The sequence below is a fragment of the Gouania willdenowi genome, chromosome 1 (assembly GCF_900634775.1).
Source record: "Gouania willdenowi chromosome 1, fGouWil2.1, whole genome shotgun sequence".
In the NCBI taxonomy this organism is placed as follows: domain Eukaryota; kingdom Metazoa; phylum Chordata; class Actinopteri; order Blenniiformes; family Gobiesocidae; genus Gouania; species Gouania willdenowi.
This window is the reverse complement of record NC_041044.1, coordinates 40,206,815-40,224,899: the sequence shown is the minus strand read 5'-3', so window position 1 is coordinate 40,224,899 and position 18,085 is coordinate 40,206,815. Positions and strand designations below refer to the sequence as shown.

Here is an 18,085-nt window from a genome sequence, read left to right as displayed (position 1 = left end):
TTTTTCCCTCTTAAGGTTAATTTAGACTCCAATTAACCTAATCTACATGTTTGTACCATGGGAGGAAACTAGATGTGTCCCGATCCGATATTGAAATCGGATATGTGTCCGATATCAGCCAGAAAATTAATATCTGATTTTATCGGACTGCATTTAAAATCACCGATATAAGCTCTCCAATAAAATGTTCCGCTCCAGCACTTTTATCCATAAGTGACTGTGGTTCACACTCTAACAATCACCTACTGTTGCTGACCATTGTTCTCTGTTTGAGTAACATCACTCGATCAAGCCTTTTCTAACTTTACACACTACAAAATAAGTATGTATGGTTTGTGCTGGTATCGTATCAGATCAATAATGGTATCGGCCGATATGCAAGGCTGCAATATTGGTATCATATCGGAAGTAAAAAAAGTTGCATCCCGACATCTCTAGAGGAAACCATAGAGCCTATAGTGAAAATCATCTCTTAGTGGAATCAAACACACAACCGTCTAGTTAAGTTGAAGATGTAATACTAACCTCTGAGCTGTCTGTTTCTGTAGATGTGTGTTAGATTGTGATATTGGGTGTAGAATACTGTATGTCAGGGACAAACGGATGGCTGCGATCTGTCAGTCAATAGTGTTTGGGATTAATTTTAGTGCACAGTGGAGAAAGAACATCTTTAAAAGATAAGTAATGTTTCATCTTTGGATTCATTTGCAGGTTTCCTTTTAGAAGAAATATATTGATCCCCTCATTATTTGTCTCGCTGGTAATTTTGTCGACTAAAACAAACCTTTCGTCAACGACGAGAACGGAAATTTCAGTGGTACTGACAGCAAGAATTAATACAAAATCTTTCGGCCGGATGATCTGGATTACAATTATTCTCAATGCTTTGATCGTTTTCATTTTTAACCAATTAATGATCGTAACATAACTTTATTTTTATAGGTTGTGAGTCATTTGTTCAAATATACAAACAAATAAACAAGAACTTAATGAAAAGTGAGTGAGCAACATAATGTTTGATTTTTTTTTTTTTTTACATAGTAAAGGTATGCTTACAGTGGAGTTTTTTTTAACCAACATGACAGTTATGTTATTCTGTTGTAAATTGTCAATTTTCTTAAAAAGACTAAAGTTAGACTACAAATGATGTCCTAGACCTAAATTTGATCCTAAACCAAATAAATCTGACTGTTTGCATTTGCCAAAGTGATATTTTAATGCCCTCTCACATTCAGGTATTTTTTGGTCTATATAGTAATTGTGTAATAGTTTAAAATGTTCTAAATGTTGTCTCTAGCCAGTGCTAACCATGCTCATGATGATTTAGCATGACCTTCATCATGTTGATGGAGACCTGAATGATCAGCATGGTTATCAAGTTTTTTTGAAATACTCCAATTCCTTTTTCCTAAATATTTATTTATATATTACATTTATTCTTTGGATAAATGGCCTCAGCACACTGGGTACAATTATATAAGCAGTGACATCCTCTCAATGGTGCATGTTCACCAATGCAGACAGACCTGTTCTAGTTCTTCACTGCTTTAAAGCTGCACCCCAAGATAACAATGAGTTGTCTGCAATTTATGCGAGACACATTACATAAAGCTCGGGTTAGGCACGACTCTTTGTTTTGTTCCGGTTGTTTAACTGTGACGTGTCTTTGAGTTTTAAACTTCTTCATGTTCCACGTTTCAAACCTGCTCTGCTGCCTCTACGGTGGGACTCTGAATGACTCGTCTCTGAGTCATTTTACTGAATTGTGACACTTTAGCAGATCCTATTTAGGAAGGAAGCTGCATCTTTTCTACGTTTTATGATCAGTAAGTGAATGCTGCACAGAGCAGCGCTCTACAGCCAGACAGAAAGGCAGTGGGACAGGAATAGCCTTTCAGCAGGTTTTCACTAAGGGTGTAAGAAAAAAAAAAATGACATTATTTATTGTATCGAGCAAACAAATAGTCTTCATTCATGTTTTTCAACAAAAAACCCGATTTAAAAAAAAAAAAGACCTTGTTAAACGACCTCGCTCCTCAACGAATTTTAGCTTATTTTCAGAAAACATACTGGGCACCTTTATAGATTTATGTGATTACTTTTATATATATTTATATAATTTTTTTAAAAGAATTTAAGAACTTAACAGAATCATAATTTATTGTAGAAGCAAAAGTTAAACTTTTTTGAAAAATGTAATTTGACAGTTTAATAAACATTCACAACTTGTTTTTGATATTGATACTTGGATTACAGTTAGTAACCATTTACTTGTTCTTGCAAAAAAATAAATAAACTGTATTTCATACTATTGAGTACTTGTAAAAGTTACATTTTTAACTACTGATATTGCAATATATCATCATATATATCGTATTGTTTAGTATGGGGGATATATCGTAATCGTAACATGCAAATCTTTTTAATATATTTTTTATATATGTATTTTATTTGCTTGCTCTACTGTCCAGTGTCAATGCATCTGTTGGCTTATTTCACGTGTTGTCAGTTAAAGCTTTTAAACTAATCTAACTAACAGTCTCAGTATCTGAAAAATGTTCCGTTCAGGGCATCTTTCCCTCCTATTTTGGTTCCTCTCGCCTTCGATTAGGGTAGCCCTGTCTGGACTAGTGCTCTTGGGTGTGCTTACTGTTGTTGTCTTTATCACTGCTACCATCTGTTATGAGGACGTTCCAAACTAAACGGCTGACCACAACAAAGGGAAAAACAAAGGGTAATAAAAAGATGAAAGGGATGTGTAAAAAAACAAGAAAACAATAAAGTCTTAGCTGTGATGCAAGCAGCAGTATCATCAGAAAGCTTCTCTAATCCAGGATTATTACTCTCTCTCTCTCTCTCTCTGTGTGCGTGTGTGCGTGTGTGCACCCACGTGCACAGCCTGTGATATGAGAGCACGGCGCACCGTATGTGTTTCAGCCGCTTCAGAGCCATACGCACGGTCAGCATCCATCCTCACAAACATGTTGTGATTGTTGTTTTTTTTTTGCTGTTTTGTGTTAAATCCAAGTTGTTTTGGAACAATAACAAGGAGAGAATTTCATGTACTGTACTCTGATAAACAGCACCATGACTATAATAGCCCTATCTCTTTGCACAAAGCATATTCATAAACTGATTTGTTGTTGCTTCTGTCACGTATGAGTCATTATTGTTACAATGCAGCTAGAAAGGCGGCCTCCTCACTGTAGGATTTATATTTTTTTGTAATTACCATTTCAAAACCTATACAGTATGTTTATTGGTTTGCTGAAGCAGAGATGTATAAAGCTATTGACGAGCTGCAACCCCTCAGTGTTCTGACCTGTCCGTCATCTCTGCAGGGGCTTCTGGTGGATCATTCCACTGCCAACCAGAGCAGACGTATGGGGAGGAGAGTGATAAGGTAAGAAAACATGGAAAATGTTCATGTATTTATAACCTTACAGTGTTTTTCTGAGCTGGAACTCAGCCCTGGAGTTGTAGATTTAGGGAGGTTTTGAAGTAGCCCAATTTATCTTGACTGTTTTCCGTGTTAGAGTGGGTCTTTGAAATAAGCGAAGGGTTTGGGGTTCGAATCCTGCTGTATCCAAGTAATTGTCGTTGTGTCCTTGGCAAGGCAAGGGGCCGTATGAGTGAAATGGCAACCACGCTTCTGTGTGTATGCCCCAAGGCAGCTGTGGCTACAATGTTGCTTACCACCACCAATGTGACAGCTGTGAATGAATAATGGTTTCTGTAACGTGTTTTGCATCCCCTTGAAATAAACACTAGATAAATCCTTATAATGAGTGCTTGGATTTATATAGTGTTTTTCAGAATGAAAGATTTTCACTGACCAAAAAGTCATGTTTTATGTTGAATTAAGCATTTGGGTAAAATTGACCCAAACTCTATGTAAATAATGTGGCATTTTTTTCTCTCCCATTTTTGTTTACTGTAAAGTTGGTATTAAATTTTATTTGAAACGGCGTTAAAGTCTTAAAAAGTTTCAAATTTGATTTGACTGAAGCTATAGAAGCCCTATTATTATTATTGTTGTAACAGTGATATCAAGCGTAGCACCATTTAAAGATATTGATATAGCACTGTAACCTTTAGACTTATATGTGTTGGCTTTAACTTCCTCTGCCAAAATTGTTGGTTGTTTGTCTATTAGCTGGATTACGTCAAAATAACAAATTAACATGATCTGGATCAATTTACCTATTTTGAATCGGTTTAAAAAAATTTACTATTTCAGGTTGGTTTCCCCACCGACTTTCATCTGGATCAGATCCGGATTGCGCAAAAATGGGGGTGCTGATACATTTGGACCTACTGTATGGTTATTGATGGGGATATAAATTCCCTCCAAGCCTTTAATGTACAAATGATCCTAATATCAGGATCAATGATTCAGATTACTGCCGATATCTGACAAAGTGGAGATTTTGCACTTGATGGACATTTCTGCTTGTTCTCCGTGCTTATACAGGACGTATAGGTCTAAAGTGGCTGGAACGCTCTTTAATAGATATAAACTGACTGTTCATCATTGTTGTCAAAGTAAATTCCTAATGGTTGATTGTGTTGAAATGTTTTCCTTTTGTTTTTGTTCTGAGGAAAAAATAGTCATGGGACAGAGAATGTTTTAGAACAAATGGATGAGTCGATGGGACTTTGTCTACCATTTACCCTATGAAGCATTGATGAACTTCCGTTCATTTTTTTACAATCTCCCCAATTATCATCTGTCTGTCGTAGATCAGGTTTTCAGCAATTCGTAACCTTAATCTTTCTATCTCAAGGCTAACACTCATAGCCTTGAGACAATCATATTTACGATCATTAAAGGGGAAATTGGTCAATTCTGGAGTAGCTGAAGCAAGTCTTTGACTTGAAAGGAAAGCAGTGCTTCCTTTATGTTGCTTTTAATTTTTTCCTTCAATATTCATTTTTTAATTACAGTTTATCATTCTCTTCAAGGTAAAATGGAAGTATTTCAGCAGTAGCGTACGAGAATACTTGAGCAAATGATTGAACAAAATCACAAGTGTGGGCCTGTGTTAAAAGGCAGGCACATTTGGGCAAAATGCAGGAGGAGAAGGGGGTGGCAGGATGTTGACAAGGGTGTTGCAGAGTGTTTGAAGGGAGAGTGAAGTAAAGGTGGGTGGCAAGGCCAAAAAGAGGGAGGGGGTATCGCTAATGATTTCACCTCCAGCTGTGGAACTTGGTTGGAGTGAGAAGCGAAAAAAGAAAGGGAGGAACAGCAGCCGAGGAAACAAAATGGGCTTTGAAATCTTGTTAATGGGAAGAAAATAGGAGGGGTGGGGGGCTCGTCAGCATGCGTTAATGAATCTGATAAAGTATACGGCCATATCTGCTCATGGTGCTCATGCACATACTCACATGATCAGCCTTAGCTTTGGTTCTCAGCACTGACAGCAAAGCCCAAGCAGCTGCTGGCCAGAGCTACTGTTGTAGGTTGTTGGGATGTGAGCTCAGCACACCCCCCCAAATGTAGACATAGTGAAATAAACCATGGTTGGGTTAGGTGTGTCTGTACTTCTGTTTCACGATATCGGTTTGAGCACACACTGGTTGTGGACACAAGAAGGCACGTGTGTGTGTGCTTTTCAACCCCCAGCGTAGGTAAGAAATTCAACCAAAGAGCAGCTGACGCTTTCTCCGGGACTCACCAGTTTGTTTGTCCGCATTGCCCCCCTCCCACCCCACCCCCACCGCCATTATATGTAAAGATTTAACAGTTGATTAAAAAATAATCAGGAAATGTTCCTAGTTCTTTTTTTTTACAATATTTTTTGCATTAATTTACCACAAACTAACAGTACTAATACAGGTTTCCTGCAGATCCTTAAACAGTCTTAAAAAGGCATTACAATCATGAATCTAAAAATAAGGCCTTAATTGTCATTAAAATGTCTTAAATTAATGTTTTAAAAGTCTTAAATTTTAACACATAGTAAGTATGACAATTGATTGTAATTAGTCTTACATTTCAAAATAAATGGTAACATTTGTTTTTTTAAATGTAAACATGGCAAAATGTAAATTTAACGAGAATTGCCTGTTCAACAAAGATTTTTTTTTAATAGCTATTTTATTGTATTTTTGTTGTTTTGTAGATTTCTGGCTGTTTTTGTTGTCATCTTGTGTTTTTAGAGTGATTTTGGTAATTTTAGTCTTTTTTTTGGTGTATTTTGCTGGCATTTTGTGTATTTTTGTTTGTTTAATTTGGAGGCCACAAGTCTGCACTTGATACTAGAAAACATGTACCCTAACTCTGTGTAATTGATGTGGCGTGTTTTTCCCCCCAATTATGTTTACTGCGAAGTTGGTCTTAAATTTAATTTCAAATGTCATTTAAAAAGTCTTGCATTTAATTTGACTAAAGCTGTAGGAACCCTATAAAAATATTGCTCAATAAAAACATGAAACAAGATTATTTAATGTTGTAAAAGCCATTTATTTTGACTACCAAGTCAAATTATCTGTGCCGTTTTTTTTTTTGTTTTTTTCTGATTTTGATTTCTCACACCTCTGACAATAGGAGACAATACTTAGCTACATTTTACAAAGGAGACCAGATTTACTTACTATTAAATTAATCACATAAAAGTTGCATTAGTAATTTAAAAAAATAAATAAATTCCACCTCATATTTTACTCTTTGTATTGAATTATTGTGAACACACACACACACACAGATAGATAGAATGCCTCAGAGAGTACCGTATGTTGCTTGAGGATGCTCACACTCCTTTGTCTGGCTCGGGCCCCCCTCCCTCTAATGTAGGCAGACAGGCCCATCAAACTTTAATACAAATGGGCAAAAGTCAGCATGCGCTCCGACCAACTGTGAGTGTGGTGTCCTTTCAAATAAACCAACTCCCCCTCTCAGTTTTCAAGTGATGGTCTCGGACAACGCGAGATGTACAAAGCAAAAATGAGAGATCAGGAAGAATCGGGGGCTGTAGCTGGGTTTAGTTTATCTGATGGAAGGAATGAGTTGGGGGGGGGGGGGGTGTTGCTGAGGAGGTGGGGGAGTAGCTGGTTTTTAGATATGAAAATGGGCACAGTAGATGTCCCTAGGGTTTTGGGTTAGAGTTGGGTGAGGCTGGTATAGAGAGTCTTAATGTGATTGAGAGGAAGGGGGGTGGGGGGTGCTCTACATACTAGACTGTAATGGGAACAGAGTCGATCCAAAGTGCCTTACTTATTGGCTTTATAGATTCAATACCCAGTTTGTGAAAATCCTTCTACACTCATATCTCCACGGGTCATAAATTACATAGAAATAGATGAAGCTCTTTTGTGTCTTCGGTAGTATTTAAAGTCTTAAATATGGCCTTTCTCTTTTGTTCAGTGCAGATAAATAGGAGTCCCTTGAGATTATAAAAGTTGTTCACTTTGACACAAATTAATCCGTCTCTGTCTGAATAGGATTATTTATGAGTTTCAATCCGGAACAGGATTCAAGCCCCAATCCAGGTCTGACTCGGGCTTCCAACTTTGCCAAGAAAGATTTTAAAGCCTTGTAGATCTGACACTATAAATAAACTTTACAATAACTCCCGTTTGTCCAGAACTTTATCCTTAAAAAGCAGCTAGAGTTGGAACAACCGACTGAATGCACCGAGCCGGTCTTTCAGCTGTCAGAATGATCCTTTATTAAACTCACTCCAATCCTCACACTTATCCAGTTTAAATGTTCAAACACAAACTCTGAGCACAGATGCTCGCTGCCAATTTGTCCCACCCACAAGTATGATTCATAGTTATTACAGGATATTCAGTGTACATGCAACTGGTTTTGTTATGCTGATTTCTGTGAGGAGGAAATAGGTAAACTTGAGTAGATGTTTTGTATTATTTACATAATGTTTTTTATTGTAAAAGTGTTTCAGCTGCTGATTTCTAGAACCCTGGTTAACTTGTCGCTGACAATCAGATGTTTGGTGATTCAGCAACATATATATATATATATATATATATATATATATATTTTAAGTGTTAATTTTGGCAACAAATTTAGATTTTCTTAGTCTTGACTAAAATGTTAGTTTTTAGTTTTGGTCAAAATTTAGTCATTCGGACTATTAGAGTTATAGTTGAGGTTTAGTCAACCAAATTACATTGTCCACTGTTTTTACAAAACCTTTAAAGCGTCCTTATTAGAATATTTATGCCTAACAAAACACATTATTTTGGCACCATATTTGTTTTTATTAACTTAACCGTTTTAGAACCTGTATTCCGCCATCTTAAAATCACGTGATTTAAGATGTCACACACCCCCATTTGCCTGTAAACATCCCATTGAGTGAAGCATTCAGCCTGCTTTTTAAATCATTTAGCAACTTTTCCAGTCAAAATGACAACTCGTGCTGCTTTTGGTTGCTCTTAAAAACCAGGAAAAGTTAAAGATCTTGATATAACCCTCGTTTACCCAAAGAGAATAAAACAGTCATCAAAAAGACTCTGTTTTGCATGACGAAAGCAAACCAGTCGCAAGAGTTCGATATTTTCAACTCTTGCGGATGTGTGGATATGCGTCAAATCGGGGTCGCGCTCGTACGGCCAACGCTCTTGACGTGCGGATTGGACCGCACAGGAAAGATTTTGCATATATCCTTTGACTTTGTATGTAATCTGGACATTTCGTGACGTATCCGGTGTGAACGCAGCATAAGAGCTCTCAAACTTCTGCCTTCTTGTTTGTTCTTATGAAACACTCTACAATGGAGCAGCAGCAAGTTTTAAAGCTCTGTTCGCCGGTTCTCCTGATTACCCATAATGCAACTTGTTTTACATCATCTCCGATACTTCTTGCGTTTGATCTGCACAGAGCGCGGTTACCTAATCACTCTAGACTTTGATTAGAAACACTCCAAGACCTGTACAAATAATCACTCTAGAATTTGCCTGTTTGATCTGCTCTAGACTTTGTTTGTTCACACCGACCAAACAAGGCGGACTATCCGAGCAAACGCTTTAAACTCAATCGGATCCATCAGTGTGAAAGCACCCTTTGATTTTAGTTGACTAAATCTAAATATAAAGCAGAAGAGTTTTTGCATTTTTTTTAAATGTAAAATTAATATTGATCAACCTGATAATATTTGTAAATATGCACAAACAGATTTGATGTTATCAATGCATAAAACCACATGATCTCACAAGTTCTGAAAGGATTTTGTCTTACGTGATGAAATTATGGTTTAGTTTTTATTAGTTGACAAAAAATATTAGTCTTGGTCTTGTTATGTAGTCAACAAAAGCTATGACAAAAATCTTTAGTCAACAAAATGAACACTGATGGTAAACAAAGTAAAGTCGTGGCGTGTCTTTTCACTCTTTATCTGAAAATTATTCCAGATCGACTTCATTTGTATTCATTCTTGTGCTTTATACCTCCCAACCCTTTCACTACATTGTCCATGGAGACTATAAATGGTATTGTTTACCTTAAAGGAGTTCTGGTTCTACAAGTGAGGCTTAAGTAACTAGTTCCTGTGGATCCAGGCTCTGAATACAGTTTGTTCTGTGCTCAGTGGGCTTCTAAAGAGCTTCAGAAGGTATTGTACTTCACAGGCTCAAACAGTGGCAGCTGCCCATGTGTGAACGGGAATTTGGCGCATATCTACAGGCGTTTCCATAACTCTGTGTGTGTGTGTGTGTGTGTGTGTGTGTGTGTGTGTGTGTGTGTGTGTGTGTGTGTGTGTGTGTGTGTGTGTGTGTGTGTGTGTGTGTGTGTGTGTGTGTGTGTGTGTGTGTGTGTGTGTGTGTGTGTGTGTGTGTGTGTGTGTGTGTGTGTGTGTGTGTGTGTGTGTGTGTGTGTGTGTGTGTGTGTGTGTGTGTGTGGAGGGGGGGCTTTTTTTCAGTGCGTTTGTGTTTCTGCAGTCTGCTCTCCAGCTGTTTCCTGTTAACTATCGCACTGCTCTCAAGGTTGCTGAGCATGTGTGTGTCTGTGTTAAAAACTCACAGTCGCTGAGTCATTTTTTTATCACACTTTAACAACGTGTCTCTCCCACAAAGAGGGGAGGTTGGGATGGGCAGAAAAGCAACTGTTGGGGAGTGTGTGTGTAAGGATTGTGTGTGGGGTTTTTCACCATACAGCAAAGATATCGGTAACAGAGGGTGACTAAGAACTGACACATCGGTGTGCAGAATTCTTACCTCACCAAGTGGCAGTTGAGAGTCAGTAGTGACTCATGAATGAGTAAGTTGGTGTCTGTGAGTGAGTACGGTACATCCAGGGTGAGTCTGAACCTGGATGAGTACGTGTTCAGATATGTTGGCGTTAAGTGGATCGTTCAATTTCTGTTTTAACTCAACAGAAGAGTACTTGTCGAGATTTCCGTCTCAGGGTGTGTACCATACCCGACTCATATTGCACACACGGGCCTGTGAGTGCTTGTCTTGTTTGCATTTCCTCACTCCAAGAGGAAGTGACTCTGAACCCTAAGGGCCTCTGGCTGGCAGTGGTGCAATGTGCTCTCTCTCTCTCTGTTGCAAAGTCACATGCTCACAAACTTAAAACCAGCACACATGCTGGATCACACAGGAAATGCCATGAGTCACAAAGGAGCATAGTGTCCCCACTGTGGTACGGATCATCAGCCAGAGGGACTGTAATCCATGGGCTAATTGATTTATTTGATACGAGCGCACTGGGTCAGTAGCTACAATAGAGTCTCTCTCTCTCTCTCTCTCTGTGTTGCTCTTCCACTGACTGTCCTGCACCCCCCCTCCCTCTGCAGAGTGAGGAAAGCCCAAGTCCAAAGCGCCAGAGGCTATCCAGCCAGTCCGCCCTGGAGCAGCTGACCTCCGCCGCCCCACCTCCATCCACCCCCTCTCCTCCCATCCGGCCCTGGGAGTCAGGACCCCAGAGTCGGCGACAGCCCCACCCCCATGCGCACTACCACCACCAGGAGAGGTGCCTCACACCTGCCCGTCACAGACGCAGGTGAACCACAGTCTTTGTCTCAATGCTTTCTTTCTTTCTGTATTCTTTGTCACAAACTTCATGACAGAATCAACATCAAAACACTGAATACATACGTTTTAATTCAGTGTTTCTCAAATGGGGGTACGTGATTGCAGTACAGGGGATACTTGAGAAAGTGGAAAATTAATTAATTTCATTCTTGGTCACAACCCAGGCGTGAGATGACTGGAATGATAAAAACTATAGAAATTAACCTATTCAGGAGCCACTAAATCAGTGTTTTTCAACCTTAGAATCGGGAGAAGTTTTTTAATTTATATATTTTTTTAAATTAAAACAACACAAAATCCTAAACTGCAGTTGTGTACTTTCACTTTGTGAAATATAAATCTATTTCAACTAAAATGCAGTAAAAACATGATCAAAAACTAATTCTTGAAAAAAAATCTCTCTGGGGTCGCCAGAAATTCTTGATATCAAATTGGGGTCACGATCCAAAAAAAGGTTGGAAACCACTGCATTAAATACTGTTTCTTTCCACTTATTTACAAAATGTATCACTTATTAATTCCATCATTATACTCTATAGTTGTTTTTAAATAGTTTTCTAAACAAAACTTTTTAGTCAAACAAAGGGTTTACTTGAGACAAAAATGAGTATTTTAATACAAAATAACATTTAAAAATATACACATTGATTTAGGCGATATTGTAATTTTCTGTATCGTCAAAATAGAAAACTCGATTTTTCTTGAATTTCAAGATATCACCCAGGCCTATTTTTTCTAAATATTACTGAGTTTTTACAAGACTTTAAATTATAATCAAGTTTGTTCTATAATTTTACACCACAAACAGATGAATAAAGTTAAGTTCTGCCCTACAATTGGAAGCATTGTCTCTTGCTTTGATGCTGATACTGATGCTGATATTTTTAAGTCTTTAATTAAAATAAAATGACCGTTTGTGACCTCACAGCCCTCCAGCAAGGCGTCAGCGGGGCAGGCTAACCCGACCGTCCCGACACCTGCCTCATCACGCCCCAACCCAGGGCCCCACGTCGGAGCGCCAAGATGAGAACTACCAGCACCCCCCCCACGCCAACACACAGCAGACGTACCAAATGCACACAGCCAGCACTTACGCTCAGCCCCCCTCAGCGGGGGGTCGAGTGGCAGCTCCAGAAGATCTGCGGGCTTTTCACCCCCCAACCATGTCGTCACGACTACTGCACCCAGCTGCTCACCATCACCACCCCTCCCACCTTCATCATCATCATCATCATCAGCAACAACAACAGCACCACACGACGCAGCAGCAGCAAGGCGCCATGGTCATGGATCTACATGAACAGGTTGGTCTGCACGTGTGTGTGTGACAATTACAATTACGTATTTAATTATTCAATAACTTTTTAAATGCAACCAAAAAGAATAAAAGCAAGAAAATCCCCTAAATGAGTAGTTTTCAAACCCTCATAATGTGGGAATGTAACCTTACACAAAGCATTGGTCTTACCCAGGGTTGGGGTCAATTACAATTACATTTTTCAAGTATGTTTCTAATTATCCATGTTCAATTACAATTAAATTACGATGCCCGACATTTATTGTTTTTCTCAATTACTACATTTCAATTACAATTAATCACAGTTGGTGAGCCTTCTGTTTGTTTTATAGAATTTTCATTCCAGTTACAAAGTCAATTATCTGAACTCAATTACAATTCAATTACTATCAAAACAGCAACATATTTTTTCCAATTACAATTATATTTATCCCATAATTGTAATAAACTATCAATTAAGCCAGTGTTTCTCAAATGGGGGTACGCAATGGCACTACAGGGGGTACTTGAAGGAGAGAAAGTGGAACATTAACCAACAAAAACATAAAAAAATATGGGGTGTTATGTTTATTTATAATTAAAAATGATAATCATAATGATGATGATGGAAATGATCTTGATTAGAAAATAAACTGAAAATACAAAGGTCAATCTTGGTTCCACACCAGGTGGGAGATCACCAGAAATGATAAAAACTACAGAAATATATTCACTAAAGGCACTAAATACAGTTTATTTCCATTTATTTCCAATGGGATTCTTTCAAATGTGTTTTTTCACTCATTAAATTTTGAGATAACAATTGTAATTGAGCCCAACCATGGTGTGTGAGGGTCTTTATTAACCGTGCTGTGATTGGTCCCCAGCTACAGCAGGGCAGCGTACCCGTGTCGTACACTGTGACCCCGGTCCCCTCTCATGGCCTAGCGGCGCCTTTGTGTAGCGGGCAACATCTTCCCCCGTCCTGCTCCTCAGCACAACAGGTTCCCACCTGCAGCGTGGTCTTCAGCACTGGACAGCACTACCACCCGGTGAGCGCCGTATACAAACCACAGCCTCTAGCTATGATTATGTGGGCCACCTCGTTAGCTCAGAAGTACACTTTGTTCTGTACACTTCTTACCATGACTCGAGCAAAAGAAAAAAGAGAGTACAAGGAAAGTGTTTAAAAAAAACAAAGTGTGATTGAGCTTGTTTGAGGAAGTGAGTCTTTACTTTGTTGTCGCTGCCACCTTGTGGCTTTGATATAACATCCATTTAATCTGATTTTTCTTTTTCCTTCTCCTTCCAGATGTTACAGGCGTGTTCGATGCAACATCTGCCCGTGCCCTATGCGTTCCCCTCGCTGCTGTCCAGTGACCCACAATTCTTGCTTCCACCCCCACCTCACATCTCCCACCACCCGGCCCACATCCCCACACCAGGACAGTTCCTGCCTTTCCAGACACAGCAACCACGATCGGTACGCATTATGTTTTTGTCTTTGGTTCTTTTCCTTCAAAGAAATTTTGCCAAATTTACAATGGAATCATGATATTATTTATATCTAGATTAAGTAATAAATTGAAGAAAATGAACAGAACACATATTTTTTCACAATACTAGTTAGAAAAACACCAAGACATAATTTTTTTGGGGAAAAAATGGTGTTATGGTAGTTTTTGACATGTCCTAAAATACAAGAAATTCAATTTAGCTTGAATCTTTTTCTCGTAAAGATGGCCTTTCTCAGAAACCTAAAAACATCTTCTAAGTGAATATACTGTATACCCCTGGCTGGGTTTTATGGCACCATTTGTTCTACAGAATATCACTACACAATAAATAAAGACATCAGTGTGTTCAATTTTGTAATTGTTAGTTCTCAACAGTTAAACTATATTTTAATGCTAAGTTGTGATTTGTGGTTAACGTCAGCCCTTACAGAGGATTGAGAATGAAGTGGAGCTCCTTGGAGAGCAGCTGTCTGTGGGTGGAGGCTTCAGCTACGCCCATCATCATCATCATCATCATCACCATCAACCCCCGAACCCCCTCTCCGCTTCCACACCGCTTCAGTTCCTGTCGCACCACGACCCTCTGTCCCAGGAGCTCTTTACTCTCGTGAGTCTAATCAACAACTATTCTAAATGTCAATCCATGACATTATATTTCATGTAGTTACTGACTTTTCTTTTTGTTTATCATAATTGTTCACAGCCGTACCCACATTTTATGCCACGTCGATTCACAAGCCGACGGTACCGCCCCCAGCAGGCTGTCCCTCCATCGCCCTACCACCCCAGCTTCCTGCCTTACTTCTTGTAAGATATTATTTCCCTAATTTATTTTTATTTTATTCTGAAAAGCTAATAAGGTCCTTTTGAACCCTGTTTCCTCTAGGTCGATGCTTCCTGTTCCCCCAAACGTGGCCCCGGCCATCAGCCTAGAGCTGGATGTAGATGATGGAGAGGTGGAAAACTATGAGGTAGGATCACCACATTCCATCATTTTGAGTACAGTAATCACTGTAACAGTTGATTTTTTAAAATTTATTTTGATCATGTAAATTACAACTTAAAAACAGTTTAAAATCAAATAAATTAACTTTAAGAAATAACAACAAAGCAGTATCTTGCATCTTAAAACCAGTTTCAAAAGCTTTTTAAATCTTATATCATTACTAAGTATAAGAAAGAAGAGCAACAATTTTACCTTGGACGGCAATAATATATCATGGTATAAAACATATTAATACTTGAAAAACATAATAGAATAATGTATTTAAAATGTAATTGATGAAATTTGTGCTGTAGATATTAAATCGTATATTATTAATATTATATGTATTCATGTGTGTACGTATGTATATATGTTTGATGTGCATATATAAACTGTGTATATAAAACTTTGTGTTGAATATGTATTGAATGTATTGTAAAAATAGTGATATTAGTCTCCTATTTTAGAATTCAACCACCCAAATTTAGTTTTTCAAAAACAGCTGTTGAAAACATACATACATCATGCTTTTTTAAACACAAATCTATATATTTAGATCTATATGCATATACTGTACATGTATTTCAAAGCATGCCTGTCAAAAGATATTATTTTTTCAAAATAAAAGGCAAGTCCAACATGAGAGACATTAATTATTTATTTATTTTTGACCAGTTGTCTGCGACCCACCCAGTACAGGTCCACGACCCACTTAAGGGTCCCGACCCACCAGTTGAGAATTGCTGATCTAGAGAGCCTTGTTTTGTTTTTATAATGGGATAAGTGTGTATAAGCTTTTGCTTCAACCTACACCTTTTAGACTGATTAGTTTTATTATTGAGTTAAAATTCAAATTCTTCCACATCTTAGTTTAAATGACTGAAAAGTAGTAGGAAGAAGTATAAACTTAACTAATCCTACCCTTGTATTTTTTTTCTAGTTTTTCTAACTTAAACCTTAACAAAGTCCAAATTTACTAACTAATTTGAAAACTATAATGTGAATAAACAATCAAGGCAATATAATTCTCACACAGAAACCATTTTTTACATTAAGCATACCTCCTTTTCAAATAATGTACTGCATCCCGCAAATTATTTTACTCCAAATAACAAGCGAGCACACTGTGCTAATTATTTATCAACATACCTCTAAAAAGAAGCACAAATAATTCAAACAGAGTTATTCCCTGAATTATTATAAATACAGTACTCAGTCTGTTCCACAGTTTAACTCCAAAGATGGTAATACAGAAACTTTTCATTGTTGTGCAAATTCTGTGAACCTTTACATTAGATTTCCCTCTGAATGTAAATGTCTGTCTGCCACGCCCACAGGCTCTGCTGAACCTGGCAGAGCGTCTGGGAGAAGCAAAGCCCCGAGGGTTGACTAAAGCAGACATAGAGCAGCTTCCATCGTACAGATTCAACCCCAACAACCATCAGTCGGAGCAAACGCTGTCAGTACTAACACAGGATTGTTTGTGTTTGTGTTTGCGTGTGCGTGTTGTGTGTGTGCGTGTGTGTTACCAGCTCCTGAATTATTCCTCTTGTCTTCCAGGTGTGTGGTGTGCATGTGTGACTTTGAGTCGCGTCAGCTTCTGAGAGTTTTGCCTTGTAACCACGAGTTTCACACCAAGTGTGTCGACAAGTGGCTGAAGGTGAGTGAGGATTAATTTCATTTATTTGTTTTTTGGTTTTTTTTGAGCAGTGACAAAAAAAACACAAAAGGAACAGCAAAACTCTTTGTGTACAAGGAAACTCCAACAGAGAAAAACAATCAGAGATGTTCAAAATAATATATACGACCCATGTACACTAATAATTGCAATAATATGTTTGCTCAAACAGGAGTGGGAAGAAGAAATACTTTTCTTTTTCTTAATCATAGAGTTTTCCCCATATTGCTTCCGTCTGTTTGGACATTTAGAAATACACAATAAGTACAACAATCCGCAAAACTTGCAGAAAACACATTTCATGCCGATATTTAGCAGGTTTTTGGAGACCCTCCATTGTGCTACAATTTTCTTAATTTTCTTGTGAATTTAGTAATTTTCTAGTGATTTTTGTGCGGACCCCAGGAAGAATAGTCTTCACCAGGGTGAAGACTATTGGGGATCCTATTTCAATAAACAACATAATCATTTTGATGTCAGAATTGGTATGAGTAGTGCGTTAGGACGAGTAGTGCGTTAGGACGAGTAGTGCGTTAGGACGAGTAGTGCGTTAGGACGAGGAGTACGTTAGGACGAGGAGTACGTCGGGTAGGACGAGGAGTACGTTAGGATGACATTTTGAACACAGTCACGGCGTTTCTGCTAAGAAATAACAGAAATCTGTAATCCAATGAAAAGTAAAGTTTCAACCCCGACTCCTCCTAGTTCTGGTCTTTCACTGATTGGCCGTTGTTTCCCTCCAGGCAAACCGAACGTGTCCCATCTGTCGAGCCGATGCTTCTGAGGTCCAACGAGACTCTGAATGACTTCATAACCAAACCCACCACGCCTGACTGCTGTAGTTCAGCCAACCAATCAGTGATGTTCTTCTGCTTCATCATCATCACACTCTTCTGCTCCAATATTCCGCTACCTTTACTGGGACCAGTGCTCTTTAACAGCCCTTATCTGACACACACTGAACAGGCACATCACAGCGTGGAGACGTTCTGTGGACTCTACGGATCATCTGTGAACTGGTTCTGTTTTGTATGAATGGCCTTTGAAACAGTGTCACACACACACGTTGAATTTTTTTTTTTTAAACTTTTGACGCAAAAACAGTAAAACAATGTGTAGTTGGAGGATTGAAATCCTACGTTTAATGTTCTATATCTGATTAAGGGAAGAAAACTCTCCTTTGTTTAACTTCCGTTTGTATGTTGTTTTTTTGCATTCTTTGGCAACCCAACATTTTGAGTGGGTTGAAACACACTAAGAGGGAACACATCTGAAGTGTAATTAAAGAATTGGAGTTAATTCTGTTCCAATATGTCTCAAGTGTTGCTGCGGTTAAAACGTGGCTCTGATGACGTGTCCTTTTGTATTCCTGCCACTTCAAGCTGGATTGGTCACTGGATGCTCGGAAATATTTATCAATCTATGTCGATTGAAATGTGACGTCACAAAGACGTTTTTTTCCAGATGTGAATTTATTCAAAATGTTAAAAACTTCAGTTTCCTCCTTTTTGAATAATTCCAGTAAGTTTTTTTTGTCTTTTTTAAAATAATATGTCACGGTTTCATTCATTCAACAACTTTTTTAGGAAATTGACTTTGAAGTTTACTTTGATATTTACTTTGATCTC

General features: G+C 38.3%; 1 protein-coding gene across 2 annotated transcripts in view; it reads left to right on the top strand.

The window, feature by feature from the left end:
* The window catches only part of rnf38 (ring finger protein 38), a 30,332-nt gene extending 12,462 nt beyond the window's left edge, over window positions 1-17,870 (top strand). For both annotated transcript variants that reach the window (XM_028462005.1, XM_028462024.1), the window contains exons 3-13: window positions 3,342-3,403; window positions 10,764-10,969; window positions 11,930-12,305; window positions 13,165-13,329; window positions 13,590-13,760; window positions 14,216-14,401; window positions 14,498-14,601; window positions 14,681-14,765; window positions 16,117-16,238; window positions 16,340-16,439; window positions 17,201-17,870. In XM_028462005.1, coding sequence (XP_028317806.1) covers window positions 3,342-3,403; window positions 10,764-10,969; window positions 11,930-12,305; window positions 13,165-13,329; window positions 13,590-13,760; window positions 14,216-14,401; window positions 14,498-14,601; window positions 14,681-14,765; window positions 16,117-16,238; window positions 16,340-16,439; window positions 17,201-17,263 — 1,640 coding nt within the window. In that variant the 3' untranslated portion in view covers window positions 17,264-17,870. The remainder of the gene's footprint in view (window positions 1-3,341; window positions 3,404-10,763; window positions 10,970-11,929; window positions 12,306-13,164; window positions 13,330-13,589; window positions 13,761-14,215; window positions 14,402-14,497; window positions 14,602-14,680; window positions 14,766-16,116; window positions 16,239-16,339; window positions 16,440-17,200) is intronic.
* The last annotated feature ends 215 nt before the right edge of the window (window positions 17,871-18,085 follow it).